This window comes from Platalea leucorodia (assembly GCF_965183815.1).
Source record: "Platalea leucorodia genome assembly, chromosome: 3".
Taxonomy (NCBI): Eukaryota; Metazoa; Chordata; class Aves; order Pelecaniformes; family Threskiornithidae; genus Platalea; species Platalea leucorodia.
The window spans coordinates 56,923,567-56,944,665 of record NC_138825.1 but is presented as its reverse complement, the minus strand read 5'-3'; the positions used below and the strand labels follow the sequence as shown (position 1 = coordinate 56,944,665).

At 39.5% G+C, this 21,099-nt stretch overlaps 1 protein-coding gene across 1 annotated transcript in view; it reads right to left on the bottom strand.

Annotated features, from left to right (window-relative positions):
- Window positions 1-21,099, bottom strand: part of MTHFD1L (methylenetetrahydrofolate dehydrogenase (NADP+ dependent) 1 like) — a gene marked incomplete at both ends in the record, with an annotated part of 153,330 nt that overhangs the window by 105,116 nt on the left and 27,115 nt on the right. The window contains 6 exons of the mRNA XM_082306166.1: window positions 3,244-3,346; window positions 6,245-6,319; window positions 7,235-7,342; window positions 9,712-9,758; window positions 11,023-11,159; window positions 19,886-20,059. Coding sequence (XP_082162292.1) covers window positions 3,244-3,346; window positions 6,245-6,319; window positions 7,235-7,342; window positions 9,712-9,758; window positions 11,023-11,159; window positions 19,886-20,059 — 644 coding nt within the window. The remainder of the gene's footprint in view (window positions 1-3,243; window positions 3,347-6,244; window positions 6,320-7,234; window positions 7,343-9,711; window positions 9,759-11,022; window positions 11,160-19,885; window positions 20,060-21,099) is intronic.

Sequence of the window (21,099 nt, the reverse complement as noted above, 5' to 3'; positions counted from 1 at the left end):
GACAGGTTGAAATAACTCAAATACAATTTCTCTGAACAGCATTTGTAGCTAATAGACTCTTAATATTCTAACATACAAATTAATATTTTACCTACATAAGAAAAATCTGTCTCAGTAGATACAATGAACATCAGACCTACTTCAAATCATTTGCTCCATCATTGACTTGTTAAGAATTGATTTTAAGACTGCATGATGTAGGTTAAACTTGGTCTGTTTCTTTTTTAAAGGATGATTATGTTGTCAGATTGGTTCTTCCAGACAAGTCACTTTCTTGCACATCACAGTAACTAACTCCATATTCAGCTGCACAGCATTCAAAGGAAGTTTTTTTCAAGATCAACCATCTGCTATTTAACACAACTTCAATTTCAGGCAATTGTATTTCTAACCTGGAAACACTTTTGGTATTGCAAGGGCATGTCCAAACCATCCTGTGGAATTGCTAACTTCACTAACAATCATCGCAAGCCAAATTCTCCAATTATACACTGACAACACTCAACTTCAAATGTGCCTTTGCAGGAACCAAAATAAAGGACTGAGAATAATCAGAGAGCTCTCATCTGCTGAGAACTGATCAGGATGTTCATAGCAAGAAACACTAGGAGGATGTTTCTGTTTGCTAGAAAACGAGACAGAACTCCAAGACCCTTCCTTCCCAGGAACGGCAATCCCTACAGAATGCAAAAATAGGCTCCCTCTTTCTTACGGGCTCTTTAGCCCTACGAATGTTTCAATTTGCACCAACCCTAAAAGAAAGGGTGGAAGGTACTCTTGATCAGTTCAGCCTGTAGCATGGCAATCAGGTCGATCTTCTGGCAGATGTAGATTTGAGCCCTGTTCATTTAGAAGCAGAGAATCAAGGAACCTCTGGAGAAGTTGTCTGTACTGAAGGTCAGTGAAATCACCTCCTCCCACTTTTCCTGCTGCTTTGGGAGATTTAAAAAATTTGTCTGTACAGAAAAGGATGACATAATTACCCAAGAACAAGAGGGACTTTGAATCTCAATCCTACACAACCCCAATTCAGGGTTGCGAGTGAGCTGGGAGAAAAGCAAGGTTTAAGGCCCTTCCCCTTCTTAGGCATTTCTCACGGGGCTGTTGTAAATACCATACGCGCCTTCTTCCTACTACTTGGTATTTAGGCCCCTAATTTCTTCAGTAATTCCACTTAAGGGATGGTGCAACACAGATTTGGTTAACTCATTTTGGTTTCTATTTATATACAGTCATATACTCTAAAATACTACAGCACTGGCAGAAATTGCAGAACAGAGCCCAGTACATGGAAGCAATAGCCTCATACCAAGCTGTGGTACCATATGCCACCGTGAAGCCATATGGCAAGCTGATCTCTCAAGCACAAACTTGCCCCTTCTCTTCCTAGGAAGCTCAGTCTCACGAGCAGCCTTAAGCAGACCTAAATGTCTTTCCTGCCTACCCAGGCACTGCTGAGAGCAGGAACTCTGCTGAGCCTGGAGAGTCAGTGGGCTGCTCTTTTATCTGGCCCTTCCTAGTGAAATTATGTAACCTCAACACCCTTACCATGAAATTATAACTACCCCTGCAACTCTTTCTGGTCACTGGGGTACACTGGCTTTCTCATCATGGTCAGAATTCATTCTCCAGGAAGATTCCAACAGCTGCACTTAGAAGTAGTAAAATAAGAAATAATTGTTTTTGCCACAAAAGCAATTTTTCCTTCTTCAAATTTTCCCTCTTCCTTACCCAAAGTAAATGTTTCAGGAAAGTTTAGGTTCAACCAAGTGTTAGGTTTAATGTATCTACTTCCTTATCCTCTAGAGGTATAAACAGGATCTGAGTACCAGGGGAAGGGTAAGTAGGGGGAAGCTTTCCTTCTTTTCAGTATGTTGTACCTGTTCAAGTTAGTATATGATGACAATGAACTTTAAGCTTGTGACACTTCTAAGGAAACAGGTCCTGACTAAAATTATTTTTCAGACAATTTGATAGCTTTCTCTTCTGCCCTACAAATTCCCTGGTACATAACAAGCTTCACAGACATATGGATTGCAGAAACAGTCCCAAGTAAAACATTCTCCAAGTTATCTAAAACATTGCTAAAACCTTTTTTTTTTTCTGAAATGTTTAAGATCTGTACATTATATAGAGCTGTGTGGAATAGAAGTTTCACTAACATTGTTTGAAATGAATTAAATAACTCACTTGAGGTTAACAGCTGTTGAGTAATGTTGCCTCCTCCCAAAACCGTGCTGATAAAAATGATGAGTCGTACTACACTAAATATTTATATTACTCCTTCATCCTAATACAGGTCTCTTCCAGATACACTGTGTGACTAATAAGAAACATCTTATGCCACATTCCCCCAGTATTATCTTGAAAAAAATATCCCAAGTCTGAGATGACATTGCACACAAAGGGCACAGTAAAGCATGGCCAAGACTCCTCACTTCTCAATAGATTCACCTTATTCCTCTGAGCATCACAATACATTCCTTTTAACAATGATTTTGAACTAATAACTTTGGTGTTTGACAACTTAGGAAGAAAATAAAATCCAGTGGAATTTAGCTCAAAACTTTATGCAGAGTTTACTTGCTTAAAAAAGAAAAAGAGAGATACAAAAGTTGAGGTAAACACTGAAATGTAACCCAGCACTAGAACTGGAAAATGCAGAGGGGAGCTGTCTAAGGGTGTGAGAGTGGATATGGGTTTGCTTGGCATACGTAGTTGAAACCGTACCACATCTTTCACCTCTTCTTCCTAACAAAGCAAACAACTCAAGACATTTTAAAAATAGGAAAAACACATAATCCCTGAGGCCTATTTAGTCTCTGAGCTACACAGACTGCTGAGCTGGGGAGGGTGAGGGACCAAAATCAAGTACAGTAAGTACAAATAATCTAAAACCATAATAGACCCAGTTAAGAAAAGAATGGATAAGATTTGTAAAATGATCAGAAAAGCCACTTTGATGTGTTATATAATGTGAGAGAGACAAGAGATGTACTTAAACTGTCAGAGCAACCTACCTTTCAGAATATTAGCAAAGTCTCTTGAGTTACTACAGATATTTGACCAAGTTTAGAGCAACATACAGCACCCAAATTTGTTATGCACCCACATTTCCCACTTGCAAATGGTTTGTTCTTACAGTCAGAGAGCAGAAACAGCTCTGATTCAAGTAAAATTAAGCAAATTAGGAAATAAGTTATAATTAAATCCAAGCTGAAACGAGGCTTTTTGACTACATACCTCTTTGCCATGTTATGGTAGATGGGTCAATATCCAGGCGTGCAAATTTGCTGATCTCCTCTTCTGTTAAAGTCCCAGGATCAGTCTTGTTTATTCCCAGCCTCTGCAAAAACAAGTTAAAGAAATGCAATGAAGTGGCTTTTTTGCTTCAAAAGGTATAGCTGCTCTGGCTTATCACCCCCACTTTCAGCAAGCATCTTGGAAAGAAGCGTGTCAGGACCAAAACTATTTAAAAAAAAAGAAAAAAAAGCACATAGGAAACCACCTGCAACTAAAATACAGGCAAATGTAGAGGGAGAAATGAAACAAAAAAGGAAAAATACTCATAGGCCATTAAATTAACAATCTTTTTCTTACACAAAAGAAACTCTTAATGTAAATGAAAGAGAAAATTCAACATTATCAGTTACTAATAAAAAGATAATTGCTTTCTCTAGTTTGTGGAAGTCTTTGAAAGACCCATGCATTCTCTTGTGTGAATCATCTTTGAATGAAATAAAAACTTCTGCTTTAAAAGCCCATCATCCATATACTCAGTCACTTAAAATGAATGAGCCAATACCTCCAGCTTTTACAGATTCACTATTTCAGCCACACCAAACCTTTTTTTAGCTGAATCTACATAAAGATGGATCAGAAAACTGTATTAAAGAACTGTTGGGGAAAAAAAAAAAATTCTTATTTTTTTCTGGCATTAGAAAGCATTCCTCAGTGAATTAACCAACATGCTTACACTTCAGAACTGAAAATAAAGCAAGTCTAAAAGTCTAAAAATACTCAGTTTCAAAGCACTACCACAGTTACTTCCCTATTTAAAACAACAGTTATTTCTAGAAAGCTGGGGACATCCTTTTGAGAATATTAAAACTGTTTTCACTATGCTCCTTTTTGAGGATTGGTCTCAGACTGTGAGGGATGCTTTCAAATCCAGATGTAGGCAGTGGGGCATTTCCCACTGTACTGAGAAGGGCAAAAAGCTGTTGAGAACAGCTTGCAGGTTTTGACACTTGGTACCCTAAGATTTTTCACCCCAGTTTTAATGAAGAAAGGCTTATGTCGTCAACTGCCAGTCCTGTATTCATATTTTTCTAATCTGTTAGCCAATTTCAATCCCATTTCACATACTTAGGGGATAGCTTCTTACAAATTTTATGAAAATAGGCAGATTGAGAAAGGAGCAATATCCTACTAGCATTCCTACTGAGGGATGGCAGTCAGAGTTCAGCGCTCATCCCTCCTGCTTGGTGTATCAGGCATGTGCCTAGATAGATACATTTTTCCAGAGCATTTTGCCCAGAGCATTTTTCCATAGAGGATTGACAGCAAAATTTTCAATCATTTTTATAACTTGCAACTGCTGCAAGGAACGCCAGGCACTGGGACTGCAAGGAAGCAGCCTATCCCTCCCAAGGTCTCAGCGACGTCTATATGGATCTAAGCAGCAAGGAAAAAGCTGACTGATCTGGATGCAGATGGGAGGGAGTAAGACACAGAGCTGATGTGGAGGAGACAAAGAAAAGACTGGGATAGAAGTAGCTAAAGAGAGGAGGTAAGAAGATCTTGAACTAATAATTACTGGGAAAAAGAGAAAAAAGCTGAGGAGCAGGCAAGTGAGAAAGGTAGCTCCTGAGGTTAGACAAGGAGTTTGGAGGAAAAAAAAAAAAAAAAAAAAAAAAATTGCATGGGACTTTCTGTAATTACAAGTCCAAACCACACATGTAAGGGAGGTGTTTCAATCTTAATAATCCTCTTTGGAAAAAAATGTAGCCCCATCCCATAAAGATATCATTTTACATTTGATACCTTTTTTTTTAGGTATAAAGAATAATTATACTAAAACTAATTCAAAGCAAAATAATTCAGTTATATTGGAAATTATGATGCATGTATCTGAATGTTATAAAGCCAAACTTTTTTTACTCAGTTGCAGCTCATGTGAAGAGAGCGAAATCAATTTCAACTGCAGAGATAGTTGGTACCTCATGAATAACCAATCCACTTCTCATCCTCCCCTACCTGTTACCCTACACACACTGTAAAAAAGGACAAAACAAAAATATTCCAACACTCTGATGGAAAATTCTGTGAGATCTACTCTGCCACAGAGGCAAGCAGGTATCATTCACATTTTAGTTTACTGTCTTTCAACCAAGCAGCACAAGAGCTTAAAATGTTATGAGAAACTTTTTTTTTTTTCCCCCAAAACAGAAGCTGATATTGCCTCTATCCTCCTTTCCACCCCCCAGTTCCAAGTGTGCACTTGGCAGCTATCCATTGCCATCCGATGACTCTGAAATAACACCGGTCAGGACTCAAAAGCCAACAACAAACATGGAAACTGGAAGCAGAAGACCGAAGCTGTCCCTAAGGTTCATATTCAAGGGGCTCGTATTCTCCTTCCCCTATGCTAGTGGACTGTGTTGCTCTCTTGTTATTTATCAGAATGGCAGCCTCAAATCCAGATATGTTATTCGTACATGAATTGCACAGGAAGCTCTTCTGGAAGCATTCAGGAAGCAAGATAGGATGCAAAAATACACTATGCACACAAATGTACTTCTACCCCTCAAAGGACAGACACTGCCAAATTGACATCAATAAAACCCCAGAAAGTATATGCTATAATAAACTTTCAAAACCAGAAAATATTGCAAAACCAAAGAATGTGAGCTTTCAGATGTGACTTTACCATAATAGGAAAAAGTAATTTAAAAACTCTAACTTTAATATTTCATCAGGAAAGACACAGCATTTAAAAACATTATTGGCTTATTTCAGAACAAAAGCATAGCAAAAATGTTGGTTATGAACATAATATCAGACTCGGATCCTATTACTTGAAGAAGGATGCTTTTAGAAAAAAGTCTGGACTTGATAAATTCACGATGGAGGTTTATACAAACTTGGTCCCATACATCAAATAATTTTTAAAAAGTTGCATAAGAGAGTGCATTTTATGAAGAGATACTATAATTGAGAACAGAGTACATTAACAACTTACTCTCAGACGGGCAAGCTGAATAGCAGAAAATCCTCTCACACCATTAACTACCGGAACCAGTCTATTATACAAAGCCTAGAGAAAACACATGAGAAGTTAATAAAAAAGTTACAACTAGGAACTATTGAAATAAAAAGCTAATGCTTTTATTTTATTTAGACTAATTTCAGTAAGAATTTCCCAAGCACGTAAGTTGTGGACTTCTGGTCAGCCATTTAAAAAACAATTCTGAAAAGGTGGTAGGTTTTTGAGCAATGCCTATGATTTAACAGTCTAAATCCAATTACCAAAATGACTGTGTTTCTATGTTTCACGGAAAAAACGCATATTATTTTTGAAATTGGCAACCCTTAAAACTCTAACCAAGGTCCAATATTCAAACTATAACTATCATTTGCAAACTGGCCTAAATGCACATTTGTGTTGTACCAAGTAAAGGGGATATGACAACCCTGTTCAGTGTTAACACTGTAGCCAAAAAAAGGAGGCTCCTTCCTTTACTTTCTCCCTTTAAAGACTCAAGTTAGCATTTTTATTAAGGTCATTTTATTTAGGTCAAGTTAGCATTTTATTAAGGGTTTAGTGGAGGGAACAGGATGCAGTTTATTTTCCCCACAACGCCTTTTTCTTAAGGTATACCATACCCAACTATACATCAGAAGTGTAATTTTTAACTTTAAAAGGGTATACAAATTATTAAAAAGAACAAGATTTATATAGAGAGAAAACATCTTTTACTAGACTATTTAGAACAGTCTGAAATAGTTGACAAGATTCTTATTTGAAAGACTATCTTATGATAGCTATTTGCCATGAAAAATATATTCTATAAGCATAATTTCCCAGCAGAACACAGAATGGCTTCAGCAATAGCTTCTGTTCATACAGTGGATATATAAAATGATAATCAACTTATTTTGCTTTGAAAAGTAGTTTATTAAAAAATTGACAAGAAAAAATGTCATGTGGATATTAGAAAATAGTTCTCACCTTATCAGACTGAGTGTTCTCATGCAAGATCCTCGCATCAATAGCAGCAGCCAGCAAATTATTCGCAGCAGTTATAGCATGAATATCTCCAGTCAAATGAAGATTGAACTAGAAGGTGAAAACAACAACAAAATCTTTTAATAAGAAACCATGTAACTCAATTTATTAATCTCAGACAGATTAGCAGAAACGATTGCTGCCATCTCCTCGAGGTTGCAGCACAGATTAGTAACCTATCAGTGTAGATGAAATATTATCAGGCTGAAAATACACCGAGCTATACAAAGGACTTGTTTTCACCTAAGTACACAGTAAACTACCCTTAGTTTAGCCAAACAAAGCCACAGACATCTTTATTCTTTGCTAAATGATCCAAGAACAAAAAGCCCAGGGCTATGGTTCCACATTGTTAATACTAAATCAGTTTACTGTCAGTATTTACTGTTTGACCCAGACCAGAGGCACAGATTTCTGCCGAATCCCCTGGAGCACACCATGCATGCTGGCTTTGGGAGTGTATGCCAGCTTTGTGCTAGCCATGGGGGAACAGCCCATAGCTGATCAGGCGTGAACTTTGCTGATACAAAGTTTGCGCAACAAAGTTTTGTGGAAAAATCTGAAATCAGCAGTTTAGATTAGATTAGGACTCGTGTTACACAGGTACTGTATTTTTTATATATCTCTGACAGAAGGTGGCGGAACATAGTTTTAATTGCACTGCACCACCGGCTGCGGAGGGGCACTGACAGCAACAGCCACCAGCCCCTGACTGTGCTCACACTCAGGTGCAACAGGGCATCAAAACTCTAACTACGCACTACATTAGGGCTCTGTTTGGACCAGCTGTGCACTTTCAAAGTGGCACTTCACCAGTTCAGGCCATGGAGTGGTTTTGTTGAGCTCTAAACTAGACTCTTTTGGGGTGAAACCATTGTGCATTTCCAAACAAGCACTGTGAATATATGTATAAGCTTAGCTATACTATCCTTACGTGGCCCATTGCCCGGAGAATCTGCTTGCATTTTACGCTATGGAAACCAATACAAAACTCCACTGTCAACTACAGCATGCTGAAGCCCCTGGGTGCACAGCTAAGCCTGCTGAGGACAAAGGAGGGAGGCTAAGGAAGGCACCCAGCTCGGATGGCAGCAGCGAACCAACAAGAAACACTACACACGGTCTACATTTCATCTCTGTCCTTGACCCAGGCTGTCCATAAAAGCACGGATCATGCATCTTTACATTGTGAATGTTGTGCTAGGCAAGAGTGGACACTTCAGTCAGAGTGTCACTATTTTCACAGTAAGAGTATTTTGAAAGCAGGCACCCAGCTGGTTCCTTCCAAAGCTAGAATGTGATTTTCAGAAGCCCTCGAAAAGGGCTAGGGGTGACATCATCTTCAACAGAAATCCATTTACTTGTGGGTAGAAGACAGCTACAGATTAATTTAGAGGTAAGAAAAGAATTCTTTCACTTTGACAATGCCAGGGCCCTGGGGGCACCACCAGCCCTGACTGTCCCTGCCCGGCCCCCCGCGGTTCCCCCATGGCCCAGGACCCCACGTCAGCCCCTGGGGCCATCAGCCGCTGCCCCAGCGATGCTGCAGCAGGGCTGGTCTCCAGCTCCCCACAGCCCTGCCCACCCACAGGCTCATGTCCGAGCCTGGCTTCAGCCCATCCCCAGGGAGGTGCCTGATGCCTGGGCTGGGGCTGCCCCGGTGCCTCTGCCTGCCTGCTCCTGGCTGGGGCTGGAACAGGCCCTGGCTGCCAGACCCTGCCCGGCCACCCCCATGGGGAGCTCCAGCCCCTGCAGCTCCCCAACAGCCTGCACCTGTGAAAAACAATTTTTCACAGGAGACTTCTCTGTTTCATCACTGCTGTTGAGTCAAATCACCTTCCTTTTACTTGTCTAGCAAAACTTGGGGTATTCACCCCTCTGCAGTATTCTGAGCATGTCTCACACTACCACAGGAGGGTCAGCCTGTCTAAAAACCAGTCCATTTTGCCACACTTGGTGACTTCTGCTAAAAAGAAATACTAAATCTACATTTAAAAAAGAAATTTCCTCAACCCACCAGCCTTGGGCCTCCCTGCCTTTTTCTACTCCACTGGAAAAGTAACGCTTTCTCATTCTCTTTTGCAATAGATGCGGATATAAAAGGAAAAAACTAGCAGTAGCCAGCTCTTTGGCTTGTACGTCACATGTGGACAGCAGGCTTTCTTCTCAGGAAGCATGTGAAGGATAGCCAAGATGTCACAAACGTACAATATCTGCACAACGTTTTTGCACCCCGTCTCCACAGCCCCTCCACATCACACAGCAGGCACGTGGAGATGGCAAGGACCACGTGGAGATGGCAAGGACCACCCCACTTCTCCATGCAGACCATCGCCACCGACCAAGTGCTGCATTGGCCACCTCGGCCTGCCCACCCCTCCCAGAGGGACAGGGACTTGCTGCCTCCCCTGCTGTCTCACCTCCTCCATGGGAATCACTTGAGCATATCCACCACCAGCTGCTCCACCTGAACAGGAAAGGATATGGTCACATCAGACTCCCACCGGTTTTGGAAAAAAACAACCACCCTTAAACATACAAAGTGAAACATACAGTGTTGATGACACATTTCTCAGCATTTTGATTTCTATTAGGGGATCAATGATGCACCCAAATAAACAGGATTTCCTTAAACCTTGCTGGCTTTTTTCAGCAGGCAGTAAAAAGGAAATTCTTGATCTGAAATGAAAGCCTACACGATTGCTGCCCAGACTTTTGCTAGATAAGGGTTACCCTCTGCTCCTGCCCAGATTTAGGACACAGTCATGCACATGCAGCTGTTGGGTGGAAAGACATAGCAGTCACAAGCAAGCACTGCTTCTGAATGAATCCTTCACACCCTTGCCTGAGCACTCCTTCCCCACTGACTCTCAGGGTACAGGCAAAGGAGTTCGCTGTAGCCGATGCACAAGCTGAGTGGAGGGATTAAAGCACTCACATGCACCAGTCTTGGCTGAGAAGCACCAAGCACCAGGAGCCTTCCAGCTGAAATCAAACTTGTTAACTTAAACTTCAGCAAAGCAAAGCAGAGCAGATGGGGAGTGCTTGCCCAGTTAGGCCCCAATCTCAGCTGAGAAATGGCAAAAAAAAGATTGCATTACTTCCTATCAGCATTGAACACAGGCTTGAACTCTGGCTGGCTCTTACCTGGCTCTCAGGCTCTTAAAGGCTTTCTAGGCAAAAAGGCAGCAGCCCACGATTAGGGGGACAACTCAGAAGAACAGAAAGAAGAGGTTCAGACCTAGCCAAATGTATGATGCAGATACAGCTGAACCATACGCATAACTGCCAACTTCCTTAGCTTGGATATTTCAAAACAATACAAGTGGATTTAGGACTCTTTCTCAAGGAATAATTAAACAGTAACATTTAGAGACATCTTTAGAGAGTGCCAAGCAGAGGAGTGGCTGGCAGGGTGTGTACTTGCACAAAACTCCTCCTGGCTAACTCGTCCCCATGCCTTTCATTGTTTGGGCCTTATCTGCATTATCAATACACATGAATTACATGAACATAGATATGAACCTTGCATGGGAAGACGTGTGCAAGAAACATTTATCTATTAGTTACATACTTATTAAAAAATCCAATATGCTACCATTCAGACAATCCACTGAGTTACTGAAGTAACTAAGGAATTTAAAAAGAGAAAAAAAAAAAAAAAAAAAGGAAAAAAAGCAGTATTTCCTCTTAATCTGAAAGAGGTCATAGAGTTTGCAAATATCATGTACCTTTAACTCCAAAAGTAGGTCCTTGGGAAGGTTGTCTCAGACAAGCAAAGGAATTAATGTTAAGGTGTGCAGTAAGCGCCTGAACAAGACCAATTGTGACTGTGCTTTTCCCCTCTCCTAGGGGTGTAGGGGTTATTCTAGCAAAACAAGAAAAAAGATTAATCAAATTCTTTGCTGATGTCAGCCTGGCTAAGGATATCAGAACTTACAGCTTTTGATTTCAATGAAGAATATTTGTACAGCAAATTTCAATAAGATTACTTTATCTTCACAAAAATACTGCCACAATGTTAGCCCCTAGCTCAAGCTGGAATGCTAATAAACATGTGTCTTCTATTTAAGCAATTTACTATGATAGCAGAAAAAGAGAAGATTATTTTGGCAAAAGTTCTAAAAAGAATATATTGAATTTAGACATTTTTATTACAGCACAAAAGTCTCACCAGTTTCATTAACAAACCATCCATCAAGATACTCCGAGCATGTATTAATACTTTTCTGTAGTAATGCATGAGATGTTTTATTCCCACTGCTCAAACTTTGAATGAAATAATAGAATATTTTAAATTAAATAACCAACACTTTTGTTTGTAGAGCTCAGCTATCCCTCTCCAACTTCCATGTCATCTTAACCCTCAACAATGACAGATCAACTGCTTTTTAAATAAAACAGCACACAAAATTCACTATATTCAACTGAACGTGATTTTTTTTTTTTTTACACTTATGTTTCATGATATTTTTGCAGATTTAAGGGTGATGAGGGACAATTACAATCACAGTCCCACCTCCCATACAAAAGCTCAAAACCCTCATGCTACAGCTCCCACATCTAGACCATGATTGAATCAGGACTGAATTTTAGAAAGACATCCAATCTCGAATCAGAGACTCTAACCTCCACTCAGACTCTATTCTTGTCCCTTTAATGAAGGGACAATGACAGCTGATTTTGCAAGTAGAAAACTTCATCAGCCTTCTGTGAATGAGAGAGACCCCAGTTTAAGTGATGTCCTCCATACTTTCAAGGTCAGCACATTTATTTACAATCCATGTTAAAAGGGGGGGGGTGTTGGGTTTTTTTTTCTTTTTTTTTTTTTTTCTTCCTTAAAGTATGAACACATCTCCAAAATGCATTCAAATTATTCATTTGAGGCACAGCATTTCTCCTTCTGACTGGCAAAAGAAGAAAGCCTTAGTCCTTTTTCCACTCACACCATTCTCACACAAGTCCTACTTTTTGGCAAAGTATAACCATTCATAGCTTTGCTGCCTTCACTACCTGCAGAGAAGTAAGTACCTTAGTGAAGCTGACATTACGAACTAATGCTCATTCCCAAGGAAATGCAAGCATGCACACGCATCCTAGTCAGAGGAACCCTTATCCTATGACCTCTTCAAAACTTGAGCTAAAACATCTATCTCTAATTAGAAACACTTCCTTTCCCAACCAGTAATTTTTCTGAGATATTGCTATTCTCAGGTCAGAATTCAGATGGCATAAAAACATTAGTAAAATCATCAAATGCAAGGAGACATCTGTGTTGTCTCCTTGCCTTTAAGATTCAGCTTAGTTCAGTTAGTTCCCAGATTGACAAAAGCCCTTCTTTGTCCCACAAAATGCAAACACATGAAAAACATTAACTTGTCACAAATCTATCTTTTATATCATCATGGGATCCTGGGCTTTTTGTTAAAAAAGAAGCCTTTGTTAGATATGTCTGGAAAAATTTGGGCAATAGGAGGCAAGCCAAATTAACATCATCTATACTGTTCTAGGAAAGACTTTTCCTATTCAGAAAAGTAATGTTTTAACTCAAGTTCCAGTGAAATCAATGGGGTTTAGTACATCTATAAGAGATTCCCTGAACTGAGGCTCTTTAGAAATAGTATTTTGTCTACTGATAGCTTCGAACTACTTATATGACCATGTAGCACATGGGTTACTTAATTCAGGCATTTGTTTTTAGTAATTTTTTCCCACATTTATAATATCTTGTTTGCCAACCATCAGATTCTAAAGCATTGTCAATAACTTACTATCCAGACTCTTTTGTTATGCCGTCTTCCCTTGACTTAAAAGGGAATTCACAGATTTTTAGCAAAATCTTCCAGCAAAAGGTGGGAGATTTAGAGTGTACCCTGAGAAGAATCCATTTTATCTACTCTCAAAAGCCATTTTATCTACTCTCAAAAGTGGTTTGGGTCCCTGTCATCTTTTTACCCATACTATGCCTTCTTATTTCCTTCTGATCTACCACGGGAGCAGAGAATGCTACTTCATTTCTTTCACTTTCATGTTTGCAGCTCTGAGAAGAATGGGTACTTTTTAATCTCTACATTGTCGTGACAGCAAGCCCTCCCGTTTTACTGTTGCTACAATGACAACTCCCGGTTTTCCCACCGCTATTTCTGCCATTTCCATTTTGTCCCAGGATCCTTACTTTTGTACAAAGATGCTTCTTTCAGAGTACCACAGCCAGTTTAACTCACTTTCACTACCAATTTTGCCCTCCTGACTACTGTTCTAACACTGGTTGCCCAAAACCCATTCAAATCATTATTAGCATGGTTTCTCCTTGCTCCTTGTTCTCCTACTGTCTCATTCACTTCTGTCTATTGCCCTAATCTCGTTTACTTGATCCTCTTATTCCTGTGCATTAAAGCCAGATTTAAAGAATATATGAGTAATCTCGAAGCATTACTGCACTCATTCAAAGCCTTAACCAGATAATAACTCTTTAAGCCATTCATTATTTAAAAAACAACAACAAAAAGACAAATAAACCACCAAAAAGCAAACTATTCTGCTAAGACACCTATAACTGTTTAGTGGAAGTTACCAGTAAAGGACTTCCCACAAACCCCAAAAAGTCAGTGCACACAATGGCTACGCTGCTAACAGAACAACTTGTATTTGCAGTGCTTCCTGTTGGTGGTTACCTCTATTTTTGAACATCAGACACACAAAGTTCACATTTGAGAGAATTCAGAGACACCGTCGCTAGGTTATTTAATCAAGTGCAGCTCAAAACATGGGAGAAGGCTGGCCTGGCATGCACAGCCACACAGGGACTCTTTACAACTCTTATGAAACAAGCAAAATCAAAGATGCAGCCTACGATTCAGTAAAGGAAAGAAAACTGGAACTGACAAATACATAGCCAGAAGGCATGTTGGTAGTTGCATGAAGAATAGTATCTACTTGTCCCAGAAGGTATGCACAATCAAGCGTCACATTACTAAAATGCTCTGGTAACCTGGCTGGCCTATTCTAAATGACTATGTAAAATGAGCCAGAAAGCACTGCGAATTTTCTATGAGAAAGACCTTTTTCCAGAGAACAAAAAAAGAAGCACATCATTGCTCATTGATCAAACTGGGAGGAACAGATCTTGCCTCTGCTGAATTTCCAGCACATTGATACTCTGCACCAGCCCCATCCCTACCGAGAATGTGGCACTCTGGGAGAACCAGCCTCCACCAAAGCGGGGGTAAAAATGAACTAGAGCAAGCTTATTTTCACCAGCGTACTCATGCAAGCACGCAAGGGTTTGCAGCAGTAAACCGGCATGTCTTTGCAGACAGGACCTTGACTTGATCAAATTTGCTTGGCTTTAACAGCCTACATTTTCAACGTGTTCCTCAGATGGCTTTGTTCATTTAAATCTGTTCTCTCCCTTCTGAGAAGCCCTGTGATCCCTAGTTTTCCTGGAACTAGAGTTACTCAGGTGAATATCTAAAGGTTCAAAATGTCTAAAAGCAGCTGGGATGGAGGAAGAAAAACAGCAACAAGACTTCCATAAATGGTCTACAGCAGCTAGGTAACACTCTTCCAAGAAACTTCATCCACTGCAGCAGGTAGAAATAGGCACAAATCCTTGAGAAGTCAAAACCAGGAACCTGACTTTTCGGTCTCTTTCCACCTAACAGAATTAACAAAACACGAGGACTCTGCAAATGACACTATTCAGTGAAGCCAGGCTGCTCTAGACAGTTCACTTACCTATCCCTAACTTCTCATCTTACATGAGACGCCCTGGCAAGACACCTTGGATTCTCAGAGGCTCAGTAGCAGCCTGGAGACTACAGGATAAACCTTAAGAGCTAAAGAGTTATTTAATAGTTTCAATAGTTACCAGAACCTCAGTTTTAAATATTAGTTTAAAAAAAAAAAAAAAAGCGCCAAACAAAAAAACCCACAACACCCTTCTCCCCCCAAAAAATTAAGAGATATTTCTATACTAATAATTTCCATAGAAAGCTTATTTTAAATATCTTCCCTTTTGTACCTGGCCTACTTTGATCAGTTTTTATAAATAAAATAATCCACTTAAGATGTTTTGTGGACATCGAGATGTTTTTGCTGGATACACTACTGAGCCTACACTCTTGCAACTTTGGTCACTAGCTCGCATGAGTATAAAATTACAACTGCCAATGGCTAACTTTAGCTCAATTGTGCAATGCTGTGTTTTGACCTTATGCAAATCTAGAAAAAAAAAACCTCCTTTAAAATACAGTAAATTTTAATGACCTTCAAGAGACTTTTACACCCATTTGCATTATTCTTCAAATTTCTTTAATATGTTTTCAATCTAAACACAGAAACCCAATAATCATTTTCCTCCTTAAAACTTCTTTCTTTGCCACCTACCAAGCAGTCACCAGTTCCTTGGCAAAGTCTTCCATAACACTGAAAAGCCTTCTCTCTTTATGTATATCAAAACAAAGATAAGAACATGCAGACTTTTTGTTTGTTTGTTATACATCACATTAGCTTATAGTGGAGCTGTTTCTGTGGGAAAGCTACATGAGGTCTCCCAAAGAGAAAATAAACAAAGAGTGAGATGATACACTGCACCAGCTGTAACCTCCTCACAGCTACCCCAGCCGTTGTGACTCCAGCAAGAACTTTACTGGATATGTGACAATTCTCCTCTTTCAACTTTTCTATCTTCAACTCATCAGTATCAGCAATTTCAAAGATTTTGATGAGTTCACCATTCCTGTGATCCGCATGGAAACCTGCGAAGCCTAGCTACGGAGTGCATGGGCAATCGAGTTCCCATAAATGACAGCCTCACCTACATACATCTCCCATCCAAGATTACAACTGTCAGAAATTTATTTCTGAGCACAGAAGTGTTGCAACTCCCGTCACTTCATCGAGGTGAGATTATGACAACATTGCAGTGGCATCCTCAAAATGGGACTGGAGCTTCCAGATATGAAAGCACAGTGATCACTATGAAGCTAAAATGACTGAACAAAACCAGGAGCAGACTGAGGAATCCACAACTACAAACTCTAAAAAGCTGACAAAAACCCATCCAAGACAATTGCAATCCGGAGCTGTGCACAGACCTGACGAATACATGACAAACTGGCTCAGCCATGACTTTGCGTTGGACTGTCACATGTTTCAGTCCATCAACACAGTGGTATTTCTCCCTCTTGTTCTTTCCTATATTTTTCCTTTTTTTTTTTTTTTAATGTCTACCATTTTTTTTTACCTTTTAAGCACCTTGTGGCCCAAGAAATACAGTGAACAGAAATACAATCCAATATATACCTATTAGAAGTAAAATGCAATTCCAAATCTGAAAATTCTGTCCCTAAGATATTTACCATCATACAGCTTGTACAAGCATTAAGTTAGTATTTATTTCCCCTCCACTTTTTTTCTTATCATCACAAAACAACCTATTAATGTTAGGTGAAAAGTACAGATTTTAAATTTTCCAGCATTCAAAATCCAACACACTTCTTACTAAAAGCAGCATTATATTTCATAGTTTTTCCACATTCTATTATTCCTCAGCTTGCATTTTTGAAACAAACAAGTTTCCAGAATTAACTGGTAAAGCACTGGAGCATTTAAAAACAAAATGCTGGAACACACAGAGAGTCTAAGAAATTTTAGATGTAGTTTCATATTGTGTTTATGAATATGCTGTCTACATGTTTGAATGCATGATTATGTTACCCTGGGCACTAAACTTAGCTACTAGGTCATGCACAAGCTTCATTCATTTGCATGTTCTCAGCTTGCAGTGAATGGGAGGCAGTTTGAGTTAACATCCTGCAATGTAATTTTTTTTTTTTTTTTTTAGCACTGTAGACAGGCAGTTGATGCCCAAGAGCTAATTACTCCATGATAACTCATGGCTCTGACCCCAAGGTCTCTTAACACGAGTCCTATAACAAGTCACATACACACGAAAAAAAAAAAAGTGAGAATAAAAAAAAAAAAAAAAAGAAAAGAATGCTCTCCACAGAAGAAAACGGAAAAGTTATGAAGAAATTAAGTCTTCATCCTATTTTTGGGTGACATGATCTGTTAATCAGACTGCAATTTTTCAGCATACAAGGTATGTATTGGATGAGGCATTTAGGTGTATTTGTGTGCATTCAGAAAGTGCAAAAAAGACTTTCCAGTTAGTAGCAACTTTTTAAAAAGTCATAAATACAGCTATCCTTAGAGATAAAAAGGTACATTTGGTTGCATTTTGCTATTCAGAACAACAAGTTTGGGCTCTAGCACATCAGGAATAAACTAGAAGAGCATTTGCAGCAAATATTTATAATTCCTAGACATCATGAAACATTTAAACCCCATTGTGGAATTACAGGCACAAATGTCACTGACTGCATCATGGATGGAGATTGGAGATTTTGCAGCTTGTTGAATACACACACACACTTCTCACTCCCTTCACATATGAAAGGTTCACATCATACATAATAAATATTTCCATCAGACCAAATAGCCTGAAGTATAAGCATGTATCTTAAATGTTTCCCTTGAAGCACTGAAAACTTATTCTGAAGACCTATACTGCATCGTTGTAAAAGGATTTCTAAATATCTTTGGTCATTGTGAACAAACATAATAATCCAAATGGAGGTTTTGGTTGACCTTGCCTTGGCAGGGAGAGGATGAAGAAGGCAACTGAGGATATTATTTCACTCCCCGATTTCCACACTTGAGTGATATTCTGTTTTCATTGTACTGGACATTTCCGCACCAGATACAGCCCCCCCACTTTTCTTAAAATCATTGTCTGCTACAGTCTTCTCAGCAAATGAGAACAGCTGAGAACACATAAACACAAGTTTTTATATATATATATATATTTATATATATATATATATGTATATATGTACAACATTTCAAAGTCAAACTTTAAACTCTCTCAGAAGAGAACGTTCCCACTATTGCATCCACCTTGCCCAGGCCCTCCTTCTGCAGCAGATGTGGCTTTGTACTCCGACCCAATCTCTTCAGAGAAGTTACAAATAGCAACATATTGCATAATCAAGTTGTGTAGGTACCAAACCCAGCCATTTGTATGTGAAACACCATTCAGGCTTTACACCTTACATAAACTTAACAAGATACAATTTTCTATTTGTTGACAGCTTCTCATCTTGCTAGTCAAAACTTCCCCATTTCTTCTGCATGTATATACACTCTGTCTGTGCCAAAAAGACAGCATTCGGACAATTGCTTGAGATACCTTCCTTGAAGACGACTGGGAGACAAAGCGGTGTGAAGAAAAGTAAGCACTGGTGCATGCAATCTGACACAACTCAAATCCTGCTACCTTCCACCTCCAGAGATTTTCAAATAACCTCTGCTTCTGTGAGACTCTGCTGCTAGAGAAGCCTGGCACAGCCTGCAGCACGGCGCCCAACTGATGCAGTCGACCACATGAGCCTGAAAGTACGCGGTAGCAACTTTCTTCAAACTCAGCCAAATGCTGAATCTGCTTTTCTTTCTCCAAAGCAGCAAAATACAAACACAAAAGAAACCAAGCTCAACCAGCTTTACTTCCTTCTCTTGAACAACTGCTCCAATGTCCTTCAGGAACACCTTTATACATTGCACTTCTATCACATAGCTTTGAAGACAGATTCATAACTTGCCTCTGCCTCAGCTTTAGAACATCAACTCTCTCTGCCTGCAACGGCTCCATCTCAGATATACTGCCAGAAATCCAGGTTGTCCCCACAGGAAGGTAGTAAAGCAAACAGTTCGTGAAACACTACCCCAGCCGAGGAATCAGTAGATCAAGGCAGTTAAGAACAGCCGCCTCCTTCTGGATCAGCCTAAAGCTGCATTTTAAACCTGATTGATTGGTTTTACTTACAAGGAAGCAACCATATAGATTAATTCAGAATATAAAGAACACATTGCAATTTAAATATCAATGAAGACCTTCGCGTTTGCTCACAATTAGAAGTTTCCACTTAGCAAACCAGGTGAATGAAAAAATGTTGTGTCACTGAATGCAGAAAAAACCCGTAGCTCTTCAGAAGAGACGCACGTAATTCCTGCTGAGCATAGCATTTGCTTTAATCGTGGGAACAGCGAGCAGGACAAGCCTGCCTGGAGACATGTCTACATTTCAGAGAAAAAATGTGGCCTTTTTAACTCTGTAATCCGTTCTTCAATAAAAAAAGTATTTGTTGTTAATATCAACCGATTAGCATGTAGCTTCTGTTAAAGTTTGTTTATAAACAGCCACAATACACACAGACTTAAATATTCAAGTTGAACATTTAAAATTCTGGTAAAACAGTAGAAAAACCTCCACACACCAACAGATAACACTTAAGAAGCTTAGAACAAACTACCTTTTACAAAATATACTTTACATCAGTAATAACAGTTTGGAAGAAAAGTTGTGTTACTTCAAAAAATTTCAAAAACTGCTCACTTTCAGAAGAGAGCACCATACAGCCAAAACCATTCAGTGTTCTTATTTGTGCAGTGTATTAAAAAGATGTAAGCTGCATGTTTATATTAATATGAGTGGAAAGAGTGGACATTAATGACATTACTGTGCATTCTTACCCAGCAACTAGAACATATTTTCCATCTGGTTGATCCTTTAACCTTTCCAGCAGGGACAAACGTACTTTGGCTTTGGTTTGGCCATAGATCTCAACTTCATCTGTAAGCAATCCTATCTCCTTGGCAAGTACATCAACAGCTTTTGGACTCTGTGCTCGGGAAATCTCAATATCACTGGAAAAGAAAACAAATAGGAGCCAGGAGATTTCTCTCAGCTTAGGTGGTCGACGACAGAGCACAAAACAACAGCAAATACTGCAACAATGGGGTTATTGTAATCAGTTTTTCAATCCTCTCTCACATTTTATTAACCAAACCTAAATATTAGCTGACACCTAATATAATATTGAAAATCACGTGCAGTGTTTGTTAATTGTTATGATTTCAGAGAGTTCTCTCGTTTAATCAGATTCCAAATATTACGTAATGCTATCATATCAAGAGACGTGTCTGCTGGATGCTCAAGCATGTCCCACTGGAATGGATGTTTCTGTTTTTGTTTTTCTTCTCCTCCCTCCCAGTATATTTCAGCACATACACTTTACTAAAAAGTGCATACATTCCTTGGCCAACAGTCACATAAACATATTAGCTAAACCTGATGCTTGTGCATGTAGCGCCTTTCATCAGAGGGTACTGCCAAGCAAGCTAAGCCTCGCTACTCCCCCATGAGGGCACCAAAGGAAACAAGGCATTTGAAGATCAACTCATATACTTCTAAATCACAGTTAAATTGAATATGGCCACATAGCAGGAGTTTAATGCACAAGGCTCAGGCCAGAAGTCCGTCCAGTGAGCTTATAAACTATTCCCAGCAAGGACTGTGAGTGGCAGCTGAGGCAAGAGAACAAGCATGGAGTAAGCACCCATGGTAGATTGCCTGAGGGCAGGTGGCTGTAGGCTGGGGGACACTATTGTATCTGCAATTCCTGACCTAGACCACCTGGCGGGTTTGGATTTAATACTCCTTAACGGATTTTTCATTTGTGAGCTTGACCTACACCTAGTTGCCCCTTATGTCCACGTAAGCGTTTAGCAGCTGCAAGCTCCTGCAGCAGTAAAGTCCAGGGCCTGGCACAAGAGATGTAAGGAGTTGTCTCCTTTGGCTTTGAATTGCTCACATCACCACAAAAGCAAGTTAAAAAATTACCAAGAGATTAATTACTTTCAGCCTAACCAGGCTAAATTCCTTCCTGCAGTTTCAGTTGATTACA